Genomic DNA, 22,248 nt, shown 5'->3' with positions numbered 1-22,248 from the left:
AGATGTGGCAGATTTACTCATGTGAAGGCTCATGTGAAGCCACAACCATGATGCATACGTTTAAGTTCAGCTTATTTCGCAAGAACACTGTCCATAATATGCGTGTAGCTTCTGCAATTGAAGCGACGGAAACAAAAACAACAACAAAGACCAAACAAACTGTCCTTCCTGAGATATTTTTGCAAAAGCGATGAGCTTTCATCGTCTTTTTGCGTGTTTTGAGGATATTTTTCTACCTTGTCGTCCAAGTAGTTCTGGACATGAATCCTTCTTACAGAAATGCGTTCAAGATGCAGCGTTCAGCATTCGTCCAGCACCTGCAGCTTGTTGTAATGCAGAACTTGACATAGCAGCCAAATATAGGAAGATCCCGTGGATTCAAAACTTTTATTTTCCAGGAACTAAAGAGTTTTAAAAAATGGTGAAAAGTTTTAGTCTGTAATGGAGTCAAAAACAAGAAAATATTTCTATTTATTCACACCGCTTCAGGAAAAAAGATTCACACTCGACGTGTTTTGAGCGATTGCTCGTACAACCGTTACGCCACCCATCAAGTTCACTTGCATTATTTGCTTCCCCTCCGGTCGAGCCTAATAATAAATAAAGTTGTCGTCGGTTAATCGTCTGCGAGTCGCTTAATTAACTTTGCGTTGAATCACTGGTCCAAGTGGCTTCCTGTGGCGTATCGTGATCGCATGGGTGGGCCGGTGTTTGCACGTCACGACGGACGTGGAAGCGGGAGGACTGAGGCGGAGAAATGACATTAAAGTGAAGAAAAGATGCTTCTTTTTTTTTGTCTCCAGGGGGGGGGGGGGGTTTCTAGAAATGTCAGCATCGGCTTGTGTGTGTAAGTGAAGCAGTCGCATGAGTCAGCGACAGCAAAGATGGGGAATGATTAAGACATTATAAAAACATTAGTCTTTAAATGAAATGATGGAAATGAGGACTCAGGAGGGACGCTGTCCTTTTGCGCTGTCGTGGCGTTCGGTCCCGCCGCCTCCCATCAAAGCCTTTCCGCCGTGTTTCTGTTTATACGAGTCTAACTTTGTGTTTGCGATCGCTATCGGCCCGCTTTTTCCTCCTCTCGTATCGCACAAGCTGTTCGCTCTCCCTCCTTTCTTCTTTAATCTCTTCCCTCTCCTCGTTGATTAATGAGAGCTTCAGGCGAGCGATAGCATCTCCTGTCTTTTTTAACCTCCCAACTTTTCCTCCCCCCCCACCCCCCCCTTTGCTTTTGCGCGTGCTCTTCGTTCATATGACCGTCTCTCAGCGCTCTGCAACCTGCATTGTTCCTGAAAGTTCTCCCATGACTCCTGCGGCGATGACCTGGCTCCGGTTCAGGTTGTGTGTGACGCATTTTAAAAACGCCGGAGGACATTGTTGTGACATTACACACACACACACACACACACACACACACACACACACACACACACACACACACACACACACACACACACACACACACACACACACACACACACACACACACACACACACACACACACACACACACACACACACACACACACACACTCTTACAATAGACTCTGCTTTCATCTGGTGAGTCGTATTGGTTGGGATGCCTTCCTGTGTTTACACGTACGCCGCCTCACTCAGTGTTTGCGTTGTGTTTTCTCCACTGATCCATCACTGATTTTGAAATATCATAACAGATATGAATACAAGTCGCCCATAACAGCAGATACAAACATGCCAAGTATTCTTTAGGGGGGAAAAAAAGTGTCTGAATGTCTGATTGTTACTTGGAATCCTCCTGGGATTTTTTTTCCCAATAGAGCACAGAAAAATATGGGTGTTTTATGATGAAATACAGAGTTTAGACAGGAGAAGTTACGCCTGCAAAATCTCAGTTTTGTTGAAAAGTCCAAAGAGCCTCAGCTGCTCCCACGTGTCTCGATTCGCTCTGTTAAAACAGAGTGAGCTCTTCAGTTAAGCACTATTTTCTAACCATTCTTATTGACAGGCAGCAGCTTTTGAAATATTCAAATCTCAGTATATAAATTATATCCTTTCTGCTTGTTGTTTGAACCTGATATATAACTGTACACATTAAAACACACAAAAAATTCATTCATTATGACAGTGAAAGGGGCTGTAAAACAGAAAAGAATCCCCTTTTATTCTCAATTAGCTGAATGTTTATTCAATTCCTCTTAGATTTATCAATTTCAGCTTTGAAAAAAAAATACTCAAATGTGTTTACATGCACAAATATGAAATATAATTAATCTTTACTGCCGTTTGAAAATGTGATGACTTCACTCCTCGCTGCATAAAACACACTTCATTGTCCTGACTAATGAAATCATTTCTTCTATTCTAGTTTCACTACGCTCAATAAGCACACGTGTGTGCTTCATGGAGAAAAGAATCACCTTCTCTACGGATATTTGCACACTTGCAAAGAGTGAGGGGGGGGGGAAGCTGACAGAACCCCGTGTTTGTGACGCCTCTAAATTCCACGTCTGCTTGCGTCCCGCCAGCACCTGCAGTGCACCATCCAGGCCCTCCAGGACGAGCTCCGGATCCAGCGCGACCTCAACCAGCTCTTCCAGTCCGACTACCCCGAGTCCGGCCACCTGGGCGGCCAGCCCATCCCGCCGCAGGACATGACGGAGGAGAACTTCCTGCGCCTCCACGGCGAGTACGAGCGGCAGGTCAAGGAGCTCTTCCTCCTGAGGAAGACGGTGGAGGAGATGGAGATGAGGATAGACACTCAGAAGCACACGCTGACTGCCAGGTGAGGCGCACAACGGACCGGCTGACCCATTTATGTCAGCGTGCAAAAGTTTACACATCACTCCCCCCCCCCCCCCCCCCTTCTCTCTCTCTCCGTTTTCGCCGTCGTCCCACAGAGATGAGTCAATAAAGAAGTTACTGGAGATGCTGCAGAGCAAAGGCCTGTCGTCACGCGCTGCCGAGGAGGACCACGAGAGGACGAGGCGGCTGGCCGACGCCGAGATGACCATCCACCAGCTGGAGGGCCTGCTGGAGCAGAAAGACAAGGAGATGCTCCAACTCAGAGAGGTGTGTGTGTGTGTGTGTGTGTGTGTGTGTGTGTGTGTGTGTGTGTGTGTGTGTGTGTGTGTGTGTGTGTGTGTGTGTGTGTGTGTGTGTGTGTGTGTGTGTGTGTGTGTGTGTGTGTGTGTGTGTGTGTGTGTGTGTGTGTGTGTGTGTGTGTGTGTGTGTGTGTGTGTGTGTGTGTGTGTGTGTGTGTGTGTGTGTGTGTGTGTGCGTTTCACTGTGAAGCCAGATGTCGTAATACCAGCACCTCCCTTGGCTCCCTGCAATCTTGGCTCATCCTTCAGTTTAATAAAACACAGAAATCATCGCCACACGCACAAAAACACACAAATGCACATTTCATCCTTTTTGTTTTTTTTTATTTTTTTTTATGCTCTCACTCCTTTTCCTGCCAAATCTTTCATTATTTTGTTTTCCTTTACCTTTTCCTCCACCGGGGTGTTGTGTTATGTAATAGCTCCACCTAGTGGTTAGATATCGGTAATGAACAACCTTTTTATTATTGGAACTATTCCAGAGCAGATCAACATTTATAACATATATATTTGAGAGCCTTTGTTAAAAAAGCTTTATTATATCAAAGGTGTAATTGATGTTATGCTCGCAGCAGGAGAAGCATCATAATCACACCATCATTACATTTATAAAAAAATCAACCCAACGGAGCAATAATGCTTGTAAAAGTCTCAACACATGATTACGGCTCGTGTTTCTTCATGTTGCATCAGGTGGCTGGACAGTTTTGTTTTCCAGCGGCGGCTATTGACGGCAGACAAATTCAAAACAGAAACCACCTCCGGAGAACAACATTGCAATGTTTGGCGGCTCGTTTTTCCGGTGGAGCATCGGGTGAAAAAAAAAATAAAATAAAAAAAGTCACAGTGCTTAATAATGTACGAGCTTCTGTTGAGCGTCTGTCTGGCTCGCTTCCTGCCGTGCTGCCGACACCGCTGGTGGTACATTGTTCATTTGGCTAATTGCGCTTCCTGCAGCAACGTTTTTAATTTTTCATCAGCGTCAAACGGAGCCAGTGTGCGGCCACGAAAAGTGAAATGTCAATGCAGGAGGTCATGAAGGATTTAGCTCCGTCCAACTGGATTGCTCATTATCGTACGTCATAATTTAATCATGGGGCATCCAGACAGGATACCATTGAATCTTATTAAATCTGCCTCATTTAGTCATTAAAAAGTTTGTATTTCAACACAGAAAATGCACAAAACATAGATTCAGTGTCGTTGAGTCATTAGTTACATGGAGCTTCACATCGGACAAAAACAAAACATAATAAATAAAAACAAATACACAATATAATGATTGAGATTACTCCAAACATAGATTTAGCCACTATAGAGCGAGACGCATCACACAAACAGATCAATGGATTATGTGACTGTGTATGTAAATTTACTTCTTTAGTGTTAGTTACTTCCTTAAAGAGTTGATTAATTAGTTTACCAGCTCCTGGAAGTTAAAGTAACTGGTAACGTGGATGTAACTCTTGCGTTACTTAACACGGTGTGTAGTATCGGCTTCACAGAGAGAGACAGCAGCTCTGCACTTCTTCTCTTCACATGTGATTGAAGTGAGAAGCTCATTAGCTGCATTTACTCACTGATTTGCGGGTTTGATCAAATTCTTTACCATTCTTTAAAATAAAAAAAATAAAAAATGCATAAATTCTTAATTTTGGTGTTTTTGTTGCTTCTTTTTAATGTGCTTGTAGCACTTTGAGATTTTTAAATGAAAAATGCATTAGATATTAAATGTAATATAAATGTAATAATAATACTAATAATTAATATTTTTTCATTATTGGAACTGAGTTTTAATTTATTTTCCTTTCCAATCAACCAGTATATCTGTTACTCGCATCATATTTTCCCGGGGAAGTCTAAGCATGTGTGTGTGTGCGTGACTTTGTGTGTGTGTGTGTTTGTTTATGGACATTCAATGCTCCCCTGCGGTTGCCTCCAGCGATGGCACCCCACGACTCCTTTCACATATGAGTTCTTTTTTTTTTATATTATCCTCGCAGCCTCATGCATTAGCCGTCTTTGTCGGCCCTCGTAAGTGTGTTTCCTCCAAAGAGAAGCAGCGATGCAGACGCTGCCGTGTCCTCCTCTTTGCTTTCATGTCTTTCTCTTTTTGTGCCTTCCCCTCCGTCTTTCTCTCCCTTTTTTTCATTCTTCTCTCATTTGGCGAGGGACTTGTGATGTGGGGGAAACTGCTGCCATACTGGAGGAAGACATTTGAACCTTGGAGTTTAAAGATCTTTTTTTTTTTTCTTTTGTAATTTTTTATTTGTTGAAGGCTGTAATTTTGATTTTCCAGCTCCAGAAGTTTCAAGACGGGATCTATATTTCAATGGTTTAATATGGAATTACAAGCTCTTTCATTAAAACGCATAGACACAACAACTCTGGATCGAATTCAGTAACTTTGAATAATTTCGATCCATCAGATTGGATTATTTGTGAACATATTGAACTATGTGGGACGGCCGGATCGACCCGAGGAGGCTAAAAACCAGCTCTTCCCTTCGAGGGAAACATCTCTTCGCTGCCTCTCCTCCGTCCATCCCCATCTCTCCCTCGTTTCCCGTGTCCCCTTCCATCCCTATCCCACCTCCTTTCCACGTCTCCCCGCCGTTCCAGCCCTCTCCCCCGTTCCCGCCGTCACGCCATCCGCCGCTGCGCTCTTCTCCCTCCTTCCCCGCTCCGTCCCCTCCTTCCCACCGCCACCCCGTCCACCCAGGTTTTCCTCCACCCTCCTGTCCTCCCCACTTTCCTCCGTTCGTCGTCGCCTCGTCAGCTCATCCCTCCATCCGTCCCTCCTTCCACCACTCGCCCTGCTTCCCCGCTCCCGCCCCGCGGCCCACGCCGGCCGTCCAGCCCACCCGCCACCCCTTCCCGTCGGTCGTCCTCGCCTCCTCCCCCGGCCCGCGGCCTCCCCCTGTCCCTCCTCCTCCTGCCGCGCTCCATCCTTCGCTCCATCCTTCGCTCCATCCTTCGCTCCACTCCTCCGTGTCGCTGCTGTCGGCTGACCACCGCGGTGTGTGTGTCTCTCAGGAGCTGCACAGGAGATATGAAGCAGCTCCGGAATCAACCAAAACCAAGGCCCTGCAGACGGTCATCGAGATGAAGGTAAACCCACTGTGGGTGTGTGTGTGTGTGTGTGTGTGTGTGTGTGTGTGTGTGTGTGTGTGTGTGTGTGTGTGTGTGTGTGTGTGTGTGTGTGTGTGTGTGTGTGTGTGTGTGTGTGTACATGCATATTCCTGATTGTTGTGTAGACCAAAATTTGTTCACATACTTGCACTATTTACTTTTTTTTTAAGTTTATGTTACAAATGTTTATACATTATAGGTAAGACTGTGATTTATGTCATAACTGTATAAATTCAACCTTCAAAATGAGGATAAACATATCTCATAAGCTCTTCTATGCAAGTTTTGTTATGTCAGTCAAAACTGCATTTTATATTGCATTCGTAAAATTAAAAAGCTAAGAGAGGAAGACCTCTTTGTCAGAGATTATTGTAAAGCTACAGGAAGACACTACAGAGGCTGTGGGTTGCTGGACTGTGATCTTGGACAATACTTGGAATTACTAGGTTTATTATTCTTCAAAGGGAAATTAATATAAGTGAAGCAATGATGCTAAAATGCATTTGTGCGTCACACATAATATTAATCTGCTGTAATCTGTATTTATGGTCTATTACAACTAAAACAAATCAAGTAAAAATGTACCTGAATGTCTAGTATATTTCATGCCTCATTCTGGATTTACAGTAGAACAGCTGAGTAAAGGGCCGTCAGTCCTGTCTATAACTTTGAGTGACTCCCAATAAGATTCTTTTTTGACTAGATTTTCTTCTATTGGATTTCAGGTAGAAATATCACATTTATCCCATCAGAACACTGTTCATTGTTCTTTGAATGGTGAAAATGTCTGGTTGAGTCGGTGCTGAGTTCACATGAAAGCGAGTGAAGCGAGATTTTTTTCTGTAGACAGTTGTGACTGAATTCAGCTTCTCGTGACTCAAACTATTACAGACATTGAACATTTTGTGCATTTCCTTCAAAAAACAAAACACGTTGGACAAAATGAAAATGTAATTTTCGTGTCACACTGCATACGTGAGTGTTGGAATCCTGTTTTATTCGTATTTCTGGACTAATTTGAAGAATCATAGCTGCTCCTTTCTAATAACGTGTGCTTGTTCGTTCCTCGCCAGGATGCAAAGATCAGCTCCATGGAGCGCGGCCTGAGGGAGCTGGAGGAGGAGGTGATCATGCTCAAGTCCAACGGCGCGCTGAGCTGTGAGGAGAGGGAGGAGGAGATCAAACAGATGGAGGTCTACCGATCCCACACCAAGTTCATGAAGAACAAGGTGGAGGAACACACACACACACACACACACATACACACACACACACACACACACACACACACACACACACACACACACACACACACACACACACACACACACACACACACACACACACACACACACACACACACACACACACACACCTAAAGTAATTCTAACAATTGAATATCGATCTCGGCTTAAACTAGCTAGTAAATTCTGGCTGGTCTGTGAGGCACATTCGTAGCAGCCACAGCTTAAAACTTAACAATTAATGGGACATTTTGCAGCGGTGTCACTTTAAAAGGCACGGTGGGAAATATAGCTGTGCCTCTGGTGGATATTCTGGGGAAATGTTGAGCCACTTCAGTATCACAAGGTCCTTTGGATGGGTTTCAGAGTTTTCTTCTCTTTGTTGGTGTAACAGAATCGCACATTGGGTCCAAAGCGCAGCATGTAAGCCATCGTCGCGTTCACTCAATACACCACCATGTGGTGCAAAGTTGTATTGCAGGACTGAGCGAGCTGAATGTGGGAGATACCCCAACAGAACATCACAAAATTGTCTTTGCGATGACATCAGTGCTGATGTTTTTGTCTGCAGTCTGAGCTTATGTAAAGTTTGCAACTTGCACATGTAAGATATATTTTAAATTGAGAGAAATCAGAGCTGAAACAGAGGTTCTAAAAAATTGCATGCAAGTGTTTAAAAGTAAATGGTATATGTTCTTTTTTTTTCTGTAGTATATGTTGTCACTGATGGAAGTTGTGTTAATCAAAAAAAATAACAGCCCAAAAAACACACAAAGGTAAAGTAAAAAAAAAAAAAAAGTAGGCGTTGAGAGAGAAAGTAGAAACTGTTGATTTCCTCGGTGCACCGAAGAGAGGGAGTCTTGTCAGCAGCCAGGGAAAAAAAACAACAACCCCTCTCATATGATGAAGAGCACAGCACTCAGAAATGCTGTTCAAAACCTCAGCGGCCCGACCGCAAGATGCAAACACCTGGCCAGCCCCAGAAACAGAACGACCTGGCTGCAGTCGGCGACAGCGTACAAAAACAAACCATTAAAGTTCTGGCATGAAGATCTATGAGCTGCTGAAACAAAAATTAGCTTCGACTTGAAGGGGGAAAAAAAACACGGGGAGTTCACGACCCGACGCGTCGCTCCTCATCTTTCAAGCCCGGCAGTGGGTTTTTTTTGTTATGATGTGGGTGCGGAGGAGCAAAGTCCAACGCGGAGGAGCCAAAGCGACCGCAGGTAGAGTTAAAAAAAATATTAAAAGTTTGCATGTTCTCTCCTGCGTGTGACGGAGGTTTGGATAAAGTGGTGCAGAAGACGGACGGATCCTGTTTGATCTTATCCTCATTTGTGGAAACATTGTTTAAAAGAGCCACAATGTATTTTTTTATTTTTTTATTTTTTTATTTTTTTATTTTTTTATTTTTTTATTTTTCGTAAAGCATTCCATGTTGAAGCAGAGGTGTGGCACCTGCATCCAACAGGAGTGAGCAGGATGAGGTGGAGGAGTTTTTATAGATGTAGTGAAGGAGGATATGGACATGGTTGGTGAGGAGGCGAGGGAAGAAGAACAAATGTGTTTTGAAGAGAGGTATTTCGGTAGCAAGCAGCATTATTTTTTGATAACTTTTAAAGTTTAGCTCTCGGCATCGAGATCCGAAGGTCTAAATTGACAAATGCCGATTTGTCGCACCATGCGAACAAACAGTGTTTTTCTTGTTTGCAGTGAAAACAGAGCGGATTTGCCTGAAACTCTCTTTTCTCTCTTTTCTCGATACCATCCAGATTGCATCCGCTCGCCCCACCAATGTTTTTTTTTTTGTTTTCTTTCCCTTTTGATTTGAAAGATTCTCCCTCGTACCATTTACCTTGCTGGAAACAGCCTCGCCGTCGAGAACAAACGGCGGCTTGTGGGAGTCGCGCTCATTAAAACGACTCACTGGGTACTTCTGTCACACGGGGGAGGCCAGGCAGTTTGAGGATTCGCTCCTCTCCTGCTTGTTTCCGTTGAAATGCATTTTGCCTTGTGTTTTCACGTCTTGAGAGAAACAATGTGCTCGTTGTTCCGTAGACCCCCTCCACCACCATCAATTCTTTGATTTCACACATTTTTAGAGAGATACAAGATTTACATTCCTATTTTATAAATAGAGTGTGAGCAGGACATGGACTCCCAGAAGACACACCTCTGTAGCTGGCTTATAGGTGTTATTTTCACATTCAGGGTGTCGGGATATTCTTGGAGCCACGGTGCGATTTACACTGATTAACATCTGTCTCAGAGATCCATCCATCTTCTTTATCCAACTGAAGCAGAGACATGATGTCCACTGTAAGTCAAGAGCACAAACCACTACAGCGGCATGTGGCCCGAGAGCAAACTACTAACCTGCATTAGGCACAACATCTTTGACTTTTTTTTTTATGTCCGACAAAGGGAAAAAAAACCCCACTTTTTATATATTGATTGTTGACAAATATAAATCTCTTTGCCTCGTCCGTACAAAGAGTCTCGGGTGCAGAATCAACCCCTCTGATTGCTTAAAAATGCCCGTCAGTTGTTCGTCCTCTGACTTTCTTTCAGGGAGCCTTGAGAATGTTGCTTTTATCTGCAGAAGACAATGAGTGAAAGGATTGTAACACAAATGACCTGAATCTTGCGGATCTTTAACCCAAAGATAATATTTATCGATTTTTAAATGTCTGTTTTCTCCTTTTAACAACAAATCTAAATGGATGCCTGTCATTTCTAATGTGATTGTTGACGTTACGCATTGCTGTGCGTCGTGAGGCGTCGCTCGCCCCGTGTGGCCCTCCCTCACGTCTCGCCACCCACCCCCTGCCGGGAGGAGCGAGGGGATACGTGAGGAAGCCAAACACAAGCGAGGGGAAGCGAGGAGTCATGCGAGCCTCGCAGGAAGCCCCCCCCCCCCCCCCCCCTCCAACCCCCAACCCTAACCCTAACCCACGGTGACGCCCTCCTTTCCTGGCAGGTCGAGCAGCTGAAGGAAGAGCTAACTCACAGCCAGTCGGAGAAGGAGGAGCTCCGGCAGCGAGCCAGCGAGCTCCAGCAGGAGGTGTCTGCAGTAAGAGACGCTAGCCCGGTGTCTTGCCTGCCCTGTCTTTCCTCTTCCCTCCACGCTTCAGTAGATTGAAGGTGCCCAGGCGAGCGGGCCGCAACCACGACACTCAAAACGTCTGCGAGATCTAGAGGGCAACATGAATAATCCGCCCGTATCTTTTGTTGCTGCGCTGAAGCGCCGTCATCATATTGTCATCTCTAAGCTCTGAGTCGAAAACGACCCGAGAGGCTTGAAGTCAATAGACATCAAGCAAATGCTTCATAAAAGAAGCATAATGTTTTACAGTTAGATCAGCCCAGATCATTTTAAATGTGCAGACAAATTTGCGCTAAGAAAGTCCTTGTTTCTCGCCCAGTGTGAGGGATCAACAGCATTTGGCTGTCGATGGTTGTTTTCTCGCCGACTTAATGATACTTCACAGAGTTCAAGCAGCGGCTCCAGCTGTGTAGTGTGCAGTGCATCTCTAACCTGCTTTCACTCCTGTTTGCATGAGGTTTCTCTCAGCTCGTCTCTTCAGAGCACTTTGGATTGCTTCGTTTTTATGTGACAGATTTTCCTGTCGGCAACGGGTCCATTCTTTTATTTCCCCGTTACATCTAAAGTTGTTTTTTTTTATATATTTTTTTTAAGTATACGTGAATTTCTTCTGGAACAATTTTAAATATGTTGGGGGTTTTTTCCGATAAGAATGGACCCTGACCTTACAGAGCACAATTTCTACGTTTGTCTAACTGTGGTTTGCTTTCCAGGAGAGAAAATGTGGAAAAAGGCTGTTTTAATCTTTTATTTATCGCTTTGTTCAAGTCATCAATACTAATTGATTATAGGAAACACTCTTTTTCTCCCTAGTGCATCACATTACATTTCCATAGTCTCTTAAAATTGTTGCTTCATAAGAAGCCTGGTTAAGTGGCCATCTATGTTTTCAGATGGTTTTTTTTAGGATTATTTTAATGCCCTGATGTTTTTAAAGTCACTTTTTCCTGTTGTCCAGTATCGTCATTCCACATCGACAGTGGAGAATACAATCCTTCACCTAAACACTATGGAATCAGACTGCCTTCTCCTCCAAGTGTTGGAAATCTTCTTTAAGCCTGTCGTGTCGAGCGTTCCCAGCCCCAGGCTCCACTTGCTATAAGTGCTTAATTAATTTTTATAGATTCCCGTTTCACTGTTGGTCCGAGGCAGTGGAGTTCTGAGCGGTGGCTGAGGCCTTAACATACACAGAGGAGGGAGTGCTCACTTTGTAAAGCTTCTGGTGGAGTTTTGTACAGATACATGCATCTCTCACCTTTCATATCGTGGGTGTGTGTGTGTGTGTGTGTGTTGTCCAGATGGAGCAGGCGAAGCAGGACCTGAGCCGTAAGGACAGCGAGCTGCTGGGTCTCAGGACCAAACTGGAGACCCTCAACAATCAGTTTTCCGACAGCAAGCAACACGTGGACGTGCTCAAGGAGTCGCTCACCGCCAAGGAGCAGAGGGCCGCCATCCTCCAGACAGAGGTACAGCGGCCCCGGTGCTTCGCCCGCTTAACCCTCTTGCAAAGGTACCACTGGCGTTATCGTCTGTGAATACGCATTTCTCTCTGAAATGCTCAGGTGGACGCTCTGCGTCTCCGTCTGGAGGAGAAGGAGTCTCTCCTCTCCAAGAAGGGCCAGCAGATATCGGAGCTGACCGACGAGAAGAGCACGGTGCAGGGCGAGATCACCGACCTCAAAGACATGCTGGACGTCAAGGAGCGCAAAGTCAACGTGCTGCAGAAGAAGGTGAGTCGACCCAACGACGCATTCAAACGCGTTTGTAGCGCAGTCTTCCCACGGGATGCCCTACCCGACACGCTAGGCCGGGGGAATCGTGAAGCCCGAAGGCCACACACGGGCCAGTTGGATGACAATGAGGAAGTCATACGAGCGTATGAGGAACTCTCCTTCTGAGAATGCTTTACTGACGGCATCCATCCAGTCGTCTTCTGTTCCAATGAGGCCAGTGCTGGCCGGTTACGAGGTCACTAACCCTTCAAAAACTAAAAGGATACTCAATATAATTGCAGGAATATGCAAGTAATACCTGATGAAAATCATGGAGCATACTGCTTTGTAATGAAGAAATAGATTCATATTGAGCAGAATTGAGTTACAATTTGGTTCCATTTGGCCTAAAGCCGATTAAAATCTACCTTCCTTTTCAAATAATTGATTGTCATTGAGACTGATCAGATCTTAGGAGGGTCTGAACCAGTGGTTTCTTATAGTTTTTGCCTCGAGCCAACGTTAGATTGGACAAAACGGTAAATGGGTTGAGATATTTGGCGCCTTTCACCCGGTTCATCACATTCACACATTCACTCACACACGGAGGCTGCAGCCATACGAGGCACTGTCACTCCAATGGGAGCAGTTTGGGGGCTCAGTGTCTTGCTAAAGGACACGTCAGCACATGGACAAATGGAGATGGGAATCCAACCAGCAACCTTTCCATTTGGAGATGGCCGCTCCACCAACTGACCACACCCCCGTCCCAACCAGCACCTTTATCAACATGCGTCGATTTGTATTATTAGAAATATCTGCTCGCTCTTGAACTTGTGCCGGAAGACAAACGCCTGCACACAAAACATGTTGTCATGTCAGACTGTGACCACTAGATGGAGCTGCATGACTGTGTAGGTAGTTGAGGGGTTGACGTGCAGAAAGACTGATGTTGGAGCTGTCAGACTGGAGGACGCAGACAGGTAATTAGGATGCTCTGGAATCTGGAGTCACCGGCGCTTTCTGAATATTTCTCCCTGCTTTTTCGATGCGTACGTGTGTGTGTGTGTGTGTGTGTGTGTGTGTGTGTGTGTGTGTGTGTGTGTGTGTGTGTGTGTGTGTGTGTCTCTGCGGTGATGCTGTCACTTAGATGGATGGGCTGGAGTGACCACTTGTCTTTGCTGTCTGATGCTCACACATTCAAACACGCCCAAGAACACACACACACACACACACACACACACACACACACACACACACACACACACACACACACACACACACACACACACACACACACACACACACACACACACACCAAATCCGCTGTCATCCTGACAAGCGTTGGGCTCGTCAGAGATGTGGATAAAAGAGCGTTTGGAAAAGAGACGCAGAAGACGCAAACTGCAGCGCTGTAGCGGACCTGAAGAGCTGAAACGATGGAGACAACCTGAGAAAGGACTCCAGCACTTACCGCTGACAAATTAGGCCCAAACTTGACAGGAAATTCTCATATTTTCATATTGCTCCTCTCTCTTTATGTAACAAATTGACATTTAAATGTTTCTTCCCCGCTATTCGTCAATCACTCCCTGGACGGGGAGTTGTCGCACGGTGAAAATTAAAAAAAATATATAGAATCCGTGTGCAGAAATTGAATATTGAATAATAAATTGATGCAAACAATCAAGCAGACAGACATAAAAGAGGAGGGGGGGAAGGAGAGAGACTGTGTGTTTAAAATCGGATGCATACTAATGAGTTCCTCTTGTTTAATAAATGATGACCTCTGCCGTCTTCAAATAGAATACAGTCCAGTGTCTGAGAGGCAGACCGAGACGCTGCCGCTTCCTCCTTGATCTCATGTGTGCTTGATTTCCTAATTTCTCCTCCTTTTTTTTGTAAATTCTCTAAGTAGAAAAACTAAAAATACCAGCCATTTGTTCCTGGATGTGAAAGCGTATCAGTGCGAGCGAGGCGACGGTTAATGGCGAAGGTATTCATCAAATCTGCCGTCACCTCCTTCGCTTTGTTGTTAAACGTAATTATCTGTCGGGCGCGAGGAGCGTCGTGACACACAGGAAGAGGACCGTCTGCTGGTTATTGTTTTGTTAACATATGTCTGTTCATTATCGCAGAGGGTTTGAGGCCTGGAATAGGACGAGGCGTGTGTCTGTGTGTGTGCGTGTGTGTGTGTGTGTGCGTGTGTGTGTGTGTGTGTGTGTGTGTGTGTGTGTGTGTGTGTGTGTGTGTGTGTGTGTGTGTGTGTCAGCCATCGAGCGGTTGTCAGCTCCAGGAAATGCAGACGGGGATCAAAGACTCTCGCTGCCTCTCAATGTCAAGTGTGTGCGCGGGAGCGTGCGTGCGCGAGGGAGAGAGGGAGAGAGGGAGAGAGGGAGGGGGGGGGGGGGGCGAGGAGGAAGAGGAGGGAGGAAGAGGAGGACGTGTCAGTCAAGCTGTCAGGTCAACTGTTGATTAATGAGGTGCTGGAAATGTTTTACTGTACGAGCACACATACACACTCACGCCAGCGCTGTACTGGAAATGTGTGTGTGTGTGTGTGTGTGTGTGTGTGTGTGTGTGTGTGTGTGTGTGTGTGTGTGTGTGTGTGTGTGTGTGTGTGTGTGTGTGTGTGTGTGTGTGTGTGTGTGTGTATCTCACCTGCAGTGAAGTCAAAGGTCACATACCGATCTGTATTTCTGCTTTTTTTTGTGACAGGTAGTCAATCTCCTGATTCCCTTTCTCTCTGGCAAGAATGGCAGCATATACAGAGAGAGAGAGAGAAAGATAGAGAGAGGTCGACTGACACGTTCAAGTTTTACCACCCAGGTTCACTTTTATTAAGACATTGCATAAGCTTTTCATCTCCTTTCCCCCCCATAATCTGTTATTTCTGTACTGCTCACCCTGTTGGCCCATCTATTCTTTAATGAAGACCACAAGGTTGACATTACTTCTTATCTTTGTCTGTGATCTCTCTCTCTCTCTCTCTCTCTCTCTCTCTCTCTCTTGAATGCACGTTCTCCCACCAACACATGAATAATGTGTAATCATTACCTTGTGAGGACATTAAGCTGGCTCGCGCCAGTTTCCTGCAGACTCACCGTACGAGCCTGATCAAACCTTAATAACCTTATATTCCAATCTTTCCCGTTAAAATGTTACTACGGCGATAGCTTTAGGTCCCACAACAATTAAAAATGTCACAAACTTTGACACGCGAGACATATTTGCCGGTGCCATTATTACCCCCAGCGAGGAGGATCATCACGTCTTCAAAAGTTTGTTTTGAGGTTCGTGTTGCTTTACAGTATGGGGGGTTACTTCAAGGTTAGCGCTTAAGTAAGTAGAAGTTATGACTGAGGCCAAAATTAAGTCTGCAGAAACAGGAAATTAATGCAATTTCTACCAGAAGGTAAATACACACTGGCATTCACAAACTTGCAGGAATATTATTTATTACAGTAATTACCCTCTGGGAAGATGATATTGACTCAAATTTATTTAGAGAAGTTTCACGGTATCCTCAATTAAAACTAGTTGTCAGACGCTAATATTATCCCCTGAACATAACTCCGCATTTGCCTTAAAACATCCGACAGGTTTTTATGTGATTTTTCACTTGATAACTGGCATTTTGTCCCTACAAGGGGAGTCACATCACGTCCACGTAATGTGATGAAATACATTTGACTACATACATAGTTTATTGATCACAGCGCAGTGCCTGGAGCCACGGTGATAACCTGCCAGCACTCTTTAACTTTAACCTAAAATCTCTCATTGGCTTCACATCCTGAAGACACACACGCGCTCACATACACACCGATGGGCAATTCCAGCTCGCCAATTAACCTCACGTCCATTTGAATGGACTGTGGGAGGAAACTGTAGTACCACACACACATGTGCGCACACACACACACACACAATTATTTTGACTATTGTTTGGAGGTAAATGTGTTTTCACTCTGTCGTTATGGGGATTTTCAGTCGTGTGCAGAAGAATGAACTCCTTATAAGGAAACTGGTGACTTTTTAAGTGAGGAAGGTTATTTTCAGGCAAAGGTTGGGTTAAGGTTATAGTATCGGGGTATTGGAGTAAACAAAGTAGTTATGGGAGTTATGATTTAGGTTACAGTAAATCTGCAGGAACAGGAAATTAATGGAAGTCAATGCAAAGGCCCCAGAAGGTAAAGAACACACACACACACACACACACACACACACACACACACACACACACACACACACACACACACACACACTTTGTGGGCTGCGGGAAAAACTGACCCCTCCACTTATTTCTGCTGATTTGGTGTTTTAACAGAAAATGAATCTGCTACCAAATCACCGTGAAAGGACACCGGGGGAAAGAGAGAGAGGGGGGGGGGGGGGGGGGGGGGGGGGGGGGTGAAAATGGAAAGTGTGTATTTGGAGAAAAGGGTTAAAGGTGGCAAAGCCGGTGAGAAAGTTTATATTTGGATGGCCTTCTCTGACTTTTTTTTAATGAGTTGAAACAGAGAGAATGAATCACATTTTCTTAAGAGACAGTCTCAATTTATGAGAGAGAGAGATTCAGAGAGAGAGAGAGAGAGAGAGAGAGAGGCCCCTGTGTTTGTTTTTTTTATCAGAAAGTCCATCTGCTTTTAGATGAACGTGTGAGGGAAGAGGCCATAGAAAGGAGCAAATGTGGGAGGAAGGACGAAAGCCTCCACATATTCCCAGTAACTCGTCTTGCAGTCGGTGTTTACGTGTTTGTTTACTGACTAAGATGAACCCGTTAGTTGCGCCACATGCCGGGGATCATCCTCAAATGGAAAGCCCATGTAATTTACTTATGAAGCGCGTTTGTTTAATGCAATGCTATTCAAATTATTATCACCATTCGCCTTGTATGCTCAGTGGAGATTTGCTTGGACTTTGACAATGAAAATCCAATATCTAATTCTTAAAGTAGTTGAAATTACACTTGAGTCAGGTGATTGTGTGTCTCTGTGTGTTTGAAGGTGTGACCTGCCTTATTTCATAGTCTTGTTCTTGATTATGGTTGATAATGGTTTCAGGAAGTCTACATTCAAGAAGCAATGATTTGCAGTGGCGGCCTCTGTAAAAAAAAAAAGGAAGCACTGAATTGACATTCTCATGTATATTTTGGATTTTTTCTGAGGTGCTATTATGTGACTAAATAATATTCCAATTTATTGGTTTATTGATTTGGGCCAGGGTTTATTTATTCATTCGGGCTGGATCTGGTGGTCCAGTGTGCGTCCGGCAGGTGAATTACGCATTTAAACAAACAAAAAAAACCCTCACAGCTGTTCACTCCTCCGTCCTTTTCTCCCGGCAGATCGAGAACCTGCAGGATCAGCTGAGGGACAAAGACAAACAGCTGGGCGGCCTGAAAGGCAGAGTCAAGTCTTTGCAGACGGACACCTCCAACACAGACACCGCGCTGGGAACCCTGGAGGAGGCGCTGTCTGAGAAGGTACACACACACACACACACACACTGCTGGTCAGCCACAGGTCAGCCCCGGAGCAAGGTTACATTAATAAAAACCTCTATGAGCGAAACCAGCGACCACCCACACAATGACCAAATGACTCTGGATGAATGGAAATGAACCAATAATCACACGGCCCGTTTTATCATCAAATATCTCACAGCCCGCGTTATTAAAAGATTAGCGATCGTCCAACGCATGTCTAGAAACTAACTCTGAGCCTGATCCTGTTTTATAACTGTGTTATAGCTGCTTTATAACTTCAAGCTGCTTCTTGAGGAACCCGTGGAGCCCGATTCTGGGAAACTCACACCAGCCAACTGCTCTCCGGTGTTTGGTGGGACTATATTCTTGTAGCGCTGCTCGTGGTTATGTTACCAACTCATTCTGCTCTGCTTCCTGACACACGCACAGGAAATAGGTCTCTTAATTGTCCAGTGGCTCATAATCGGAGTGTCTGCTGTGACGTGTGACTGTTGGCAGCTTCCACCCAGCTGACGACTTCCACTCAAGCAACTTTTTCCCCTTCGTTTTCCTTGTTTTGGTGCCTTTTAATAACTTTTTTGAGCTTTTTTTTTTTCCCCCTTCATGTTTCCAGGGTTACCTCGTTGTCTGGATTTTTTTTCACCCTCGACTTTAGTCTCTTCTTTTTGTCCAAAAACACACTGTTTTTCAACGCGAGTGTTACATTTCGCAGTTGTGTAAGAAGAAAAGTTATGTTCATTCCTGTTTTGTTTTTTTCCTGTTCTGGTTCAGGACAGGAAAAAAGACTTCTTTAGTAACTTCAGTTTTATACTGGCCATGTTTGTATGTATTTTACATTTTAAAACTTGTGTTTATTTAAATTTAAATTTAAATTTTAATTTAAATTTAAATTTAAATTTTAATTTTAATTTTAATTTTAATTTTAATTTTAATTTAAATTTAAATTTACATTTACATTTACATTTACATTTACATTTAAATTTAAATTTAAATTTAAATTTAAATTTAAATTTAAATTTATTAAATTTTTAATTTATTAAAAAAAATTTTGATCCCTGCTATCGGTATATGATAGAAGCAATATGTGTTAATATGTTCAGATTAATTTGTGGAAAAAAATGTCCTTAAACCTTTAGCTGGCAAGTCTGATAACCTTTTTTTCTTGACATTCATTCAAAACTACATGAAAAATTGTGTTTTGCGCTTTATCATTGAAACAGTATTCAATGATAAGTCACTTTTAACTGTATAACTCAGCTCATTACATATCAATGGTCTTAAATAAGATTATTACAAACTTAAAAATATCATTAAAGTGGAAAAGAAAGTTTAACGCTCGGAATGGAATAATAAATAAATATATATATATATATATATATATATATATATATATGCAAAATAAAAAGAAAACAAGAGTCATAATGTAATTATGTTGTTGTCATGTGTTGTTCTGAACTTATTGTGGTTATTTAACAACAGGGAGCCCAACAACTCTATATTCAATAGATCCAAACTGGCTGCTTGTGTGACTCACTTCTGCCACCTAATGCATAAAAGTCACATTACTTTCATTATACATGCGGCACCTTTAAGTACGGTATACTTTTGTATTAGAAATTTTTTTTAGAAATGTGCAGGACTGATTTTGATGTGCATTTCAACATTATTCTCCCAAGTTGTGGCTCCAAATTTGTATTGCTAAGACGTCACTTTAGCCTGAGTTCAACAGCTTTTTAAGTAATATTTTGGTCTGCATCACATTATTTACAGTTTTTGAATCGCGTTCAAGAAATTAAAGGAGGCCGAAATATAAAAACACGCCTGATTCCCGTCAGTCGTAAACGAGGAATTGTTGCTCTCGCCTTTACGTGGTTGTTAAGCCTCGGTGGTTATGGAGTTTGAAGTTGCTTTTAAGGCGATCGCGTCTGTTTTCTGATGCTTTACGGCTCCCAGACATGTACTTTAATTAGATAAAGCAAATATGTGGATTGGTTGGCCGTCAACATCATTGTCATGTGACTCTAATGATTTTATCCTTCAAACGTGTCATCAGCGCGAAGAATTGAAACTGGACCCGATCCTCACAAAAACACACGCCGTCGCTCTTTGGGCTTGTGTGCTGCTTTCTTTTCATGTGTGAACTTTTGTACTTTTCCCTTGAACTGGCCGCTGCGTTGCCGCGCAGCCCTGGAGAGCGGCGCTTGTGTTTTACTGGTTGTGAATTTTACATCCGCTGCCAAAACATATTACGTGTCTAAAATCACTGTTGGCTGTTAGATCCTGTCAGAGCTGCCACGTACATAAAGTTTAATGCAACTGTTATTAGTATAGAAACTCGATATTGAGTGACTGCGAGTGACTTCTGGAGTTGTATGAGGTGATTTTATCCTCTGTGTTTCTCTTTTTCCACCTCTTCTTTTTCCTCCACCTTGACTCCCTCCTGCTCCTCCCGTTCCTCCACGTCCAGGAGCGCATCATCGAGCGCTTGAAGGAGCAGCGGGAAAGGGAGGAGAGGGAGAAGGGAGAGGAGATGGAGTCCAGCAAGAAGGAGCTGAAGGAGCTGAGGGAGAAAGTCTCCCAGCTGCAGGCCGACCTGGCCGACCGGGAGGTAGGCGCCACACCGAGGAGCTCCCCCTCTCTCTCCTCTAGCGCTCTGTGCTCCTGTCAAGGAAACCTGATTGATCTATCACTGTAACAAAAACAAAACAAACAAAAAAAAAAGCCCTCAAACCCTCCCAAGGTCCTCTACAACAACATCACAGCCGCGTTCCCTTGGCAACAAAATGCAAAGCTCAAAACCAACGGAAACGACGATCAGAGGCGAACGCCGCTCGCCGTCACCTTTGTGATTCGTACAAAAGCGCCGCAGCAAGAGGCGGAGAGTGACGAAGCAGTTTGGAGTTTGTGCTCGCTGTCGTTTCGCCCCGCAGCGGCCGGGCGTCAACAGCAGGAGGATCACAATAAACCGCTGACGTAGTTATAAGCCCAGCTATTTTTTTTTTATTTAATTCACTCTAATTCACTTATTGGGTTAATCATCATTTCTGATGTGAAGAGGAGATTTCCTCCTATGTACCTGATGATGTCTGCAACATTGTGATTTACTTAGATTACAACTCATAATTACACATTATGTTTAATGATGCGCACTGTGAATTTGACAAAAACCCTGTAATTCAGTGCCATTTTAACACGACCAGTTCTGGATTATGGATGGACAAATCCAATATCAATTAAGAATATTAGATAAGGAATGATAAATAATACAGAAGAAGCAAATTTGAGGAACACTGAGAAACACACGCACTCACTCAGGCAACCCATAGTCACTAATTAACATGTATTTGGACTTTATAGAAGTTTCAACCAAACAAAAACATCTCAATGTCATATTTCTGTCTGTTCACCCCCCCAATAATTAGCACTAAAAATAACGGGCTCAACTCATCAAATATTCATCTTATCGATGGATGTTAAAGCCGATGTTCATCTATTTTGTAAACACACAAATTACCTAACAAGTATTATATATCTTTTCCTAACTGGGACTTTTGATCTATTTTTAGTGGCGATGGACTCATAGAACCTGTTGCAGACGTTTTTGTTTTTTTTTGCAATTTGAGTTTTATAATACAGTCCATGGGAAAAGTGGGAGAACAACAAGCGCTCATCCCCGCGCCGCTAAATGCAGACGTGGGGTTTTGTCTGACAACGGCAGTATATATGTGCACCTAAATATATTCGGCGTGCGCGGCGAGTTCCCTGCAACCAAGGCCCAGTCAAACACGACGATCGGCAGTCTGGAGTTGGTATTGTCAGTCAAGGGTAAAATTACACGTCTGAGTGTCTCTCCTTCTGGTTTCTGTTTCACTGCCCCTACCAAAAGAGGAAAAGACCAGAAAAGAAAGGGAACGAGAGGCTTCACGGATGGTGGGGTTGAGCCTGAGAGAGAGAGAGAGAGAGAGGGAGAGAGAGAGGGAGAGAGACAGGTCATGGGAAACATTTTGATGAACAGGGGATGAAGTCAATCACTTAACTCGTGGAAAGAAACCCTTCAAGGCTCGATCCAAGTTTTTACAGCTTGAAATGTATTTTTTAAGCGTTATGTGGCGTTGATGAGAATTCCTGTGTGAAATCATAACAACGCTGCACCTCTGGAGTTCACCGCCACCATATATCAGCGCCGCGACGTGCACAACTCAAAACTCTTTCCAAGTGTATTTGTCTTGTTTTGAGCCTAAATATTTCATCGCGCTCGAAAAGGCGCAATGAGACTTTGCATCGTGACAGTTGGAACTGTTTTCCCATACTTTTATTGGCAGACCTTTTGACTTATTATAAGCAAAACAAAACACAAAGGACACAGAATATTTTTTTTTTTTTAAGAACTCATTTCATTCAGTCTTAATTCCACACTGCAGCAGTAGAGGAAGAAGTTTTGTTGAGATCACGTTAAAACCATATTGGATGGGCTATTTTT

General features: G+C 43.8%; 1 protein-coding gene across 4 annotated transcripts in view; it reads left to right on the top strand.

Annotated features, from left to right (window-relative positions):
* The window catches only part of LOC308146221 (ELKS/Rab6-interacting/CAST family member 1-like), a 127,192-nt gene that overhangs the window by 21,551 nt on the left and 83,393 nt on the right, over nt 1-22,248 (top strand). For 2 of the 4 annotated variants that reach the window (XM_080517931.1, XM_080517930.1), the window contains exons 5-13: nt 2,508-2,764; nt 2,880-3,051; nt 6,120-6,194; nt 7,289-7,444; nt 10,440-10,532; nt 11,864-12,031; nt 12,128-12,295; nt 17,628-17,765; nt 20,236-20,376. In XM_080517931.1, coding sequence (XP_080374057.1) covers nt 2,508-2,764; nt 2,880-3,051; nt 6,120-6,194; nt 7,289-7,444; nt 10,440-10,532; nt 11,864-12,031; nt 12,128-12,295; nt 17,628-17,765; nt 20,236-20,376 — 1,368 coding nt within the window. The remainder of the gene's footprint in view (nt 1-2,507; nt 2,765-2,879; nt 3,052-6,119; nt 6,195-7,288; nt 7,445-10,439; nt 10,533-11,863; nt 12,032-12,127; nt 12,296-17,627; nt 17,766-20,235; nt 20,377-22,248) is intronic. The other 2 variants (XM_080517933.1, XM_080517932.1) reach the window with 1 other exon arrangement.

Source organism: Blennius ocellaris, assembly GCF_963422515.1.
Source record: "Blennius ocellaris genome assembly, chromosome: 22".
NCBI lineage: Eukaryota > Metazoa > Chordata > Actinopteri > Blenniiformes > Blenniidae > Blennius > Blennius ocellaris.
This window is presented reverse-complemented; position numbering and strand designations above follow the sequence as displayed.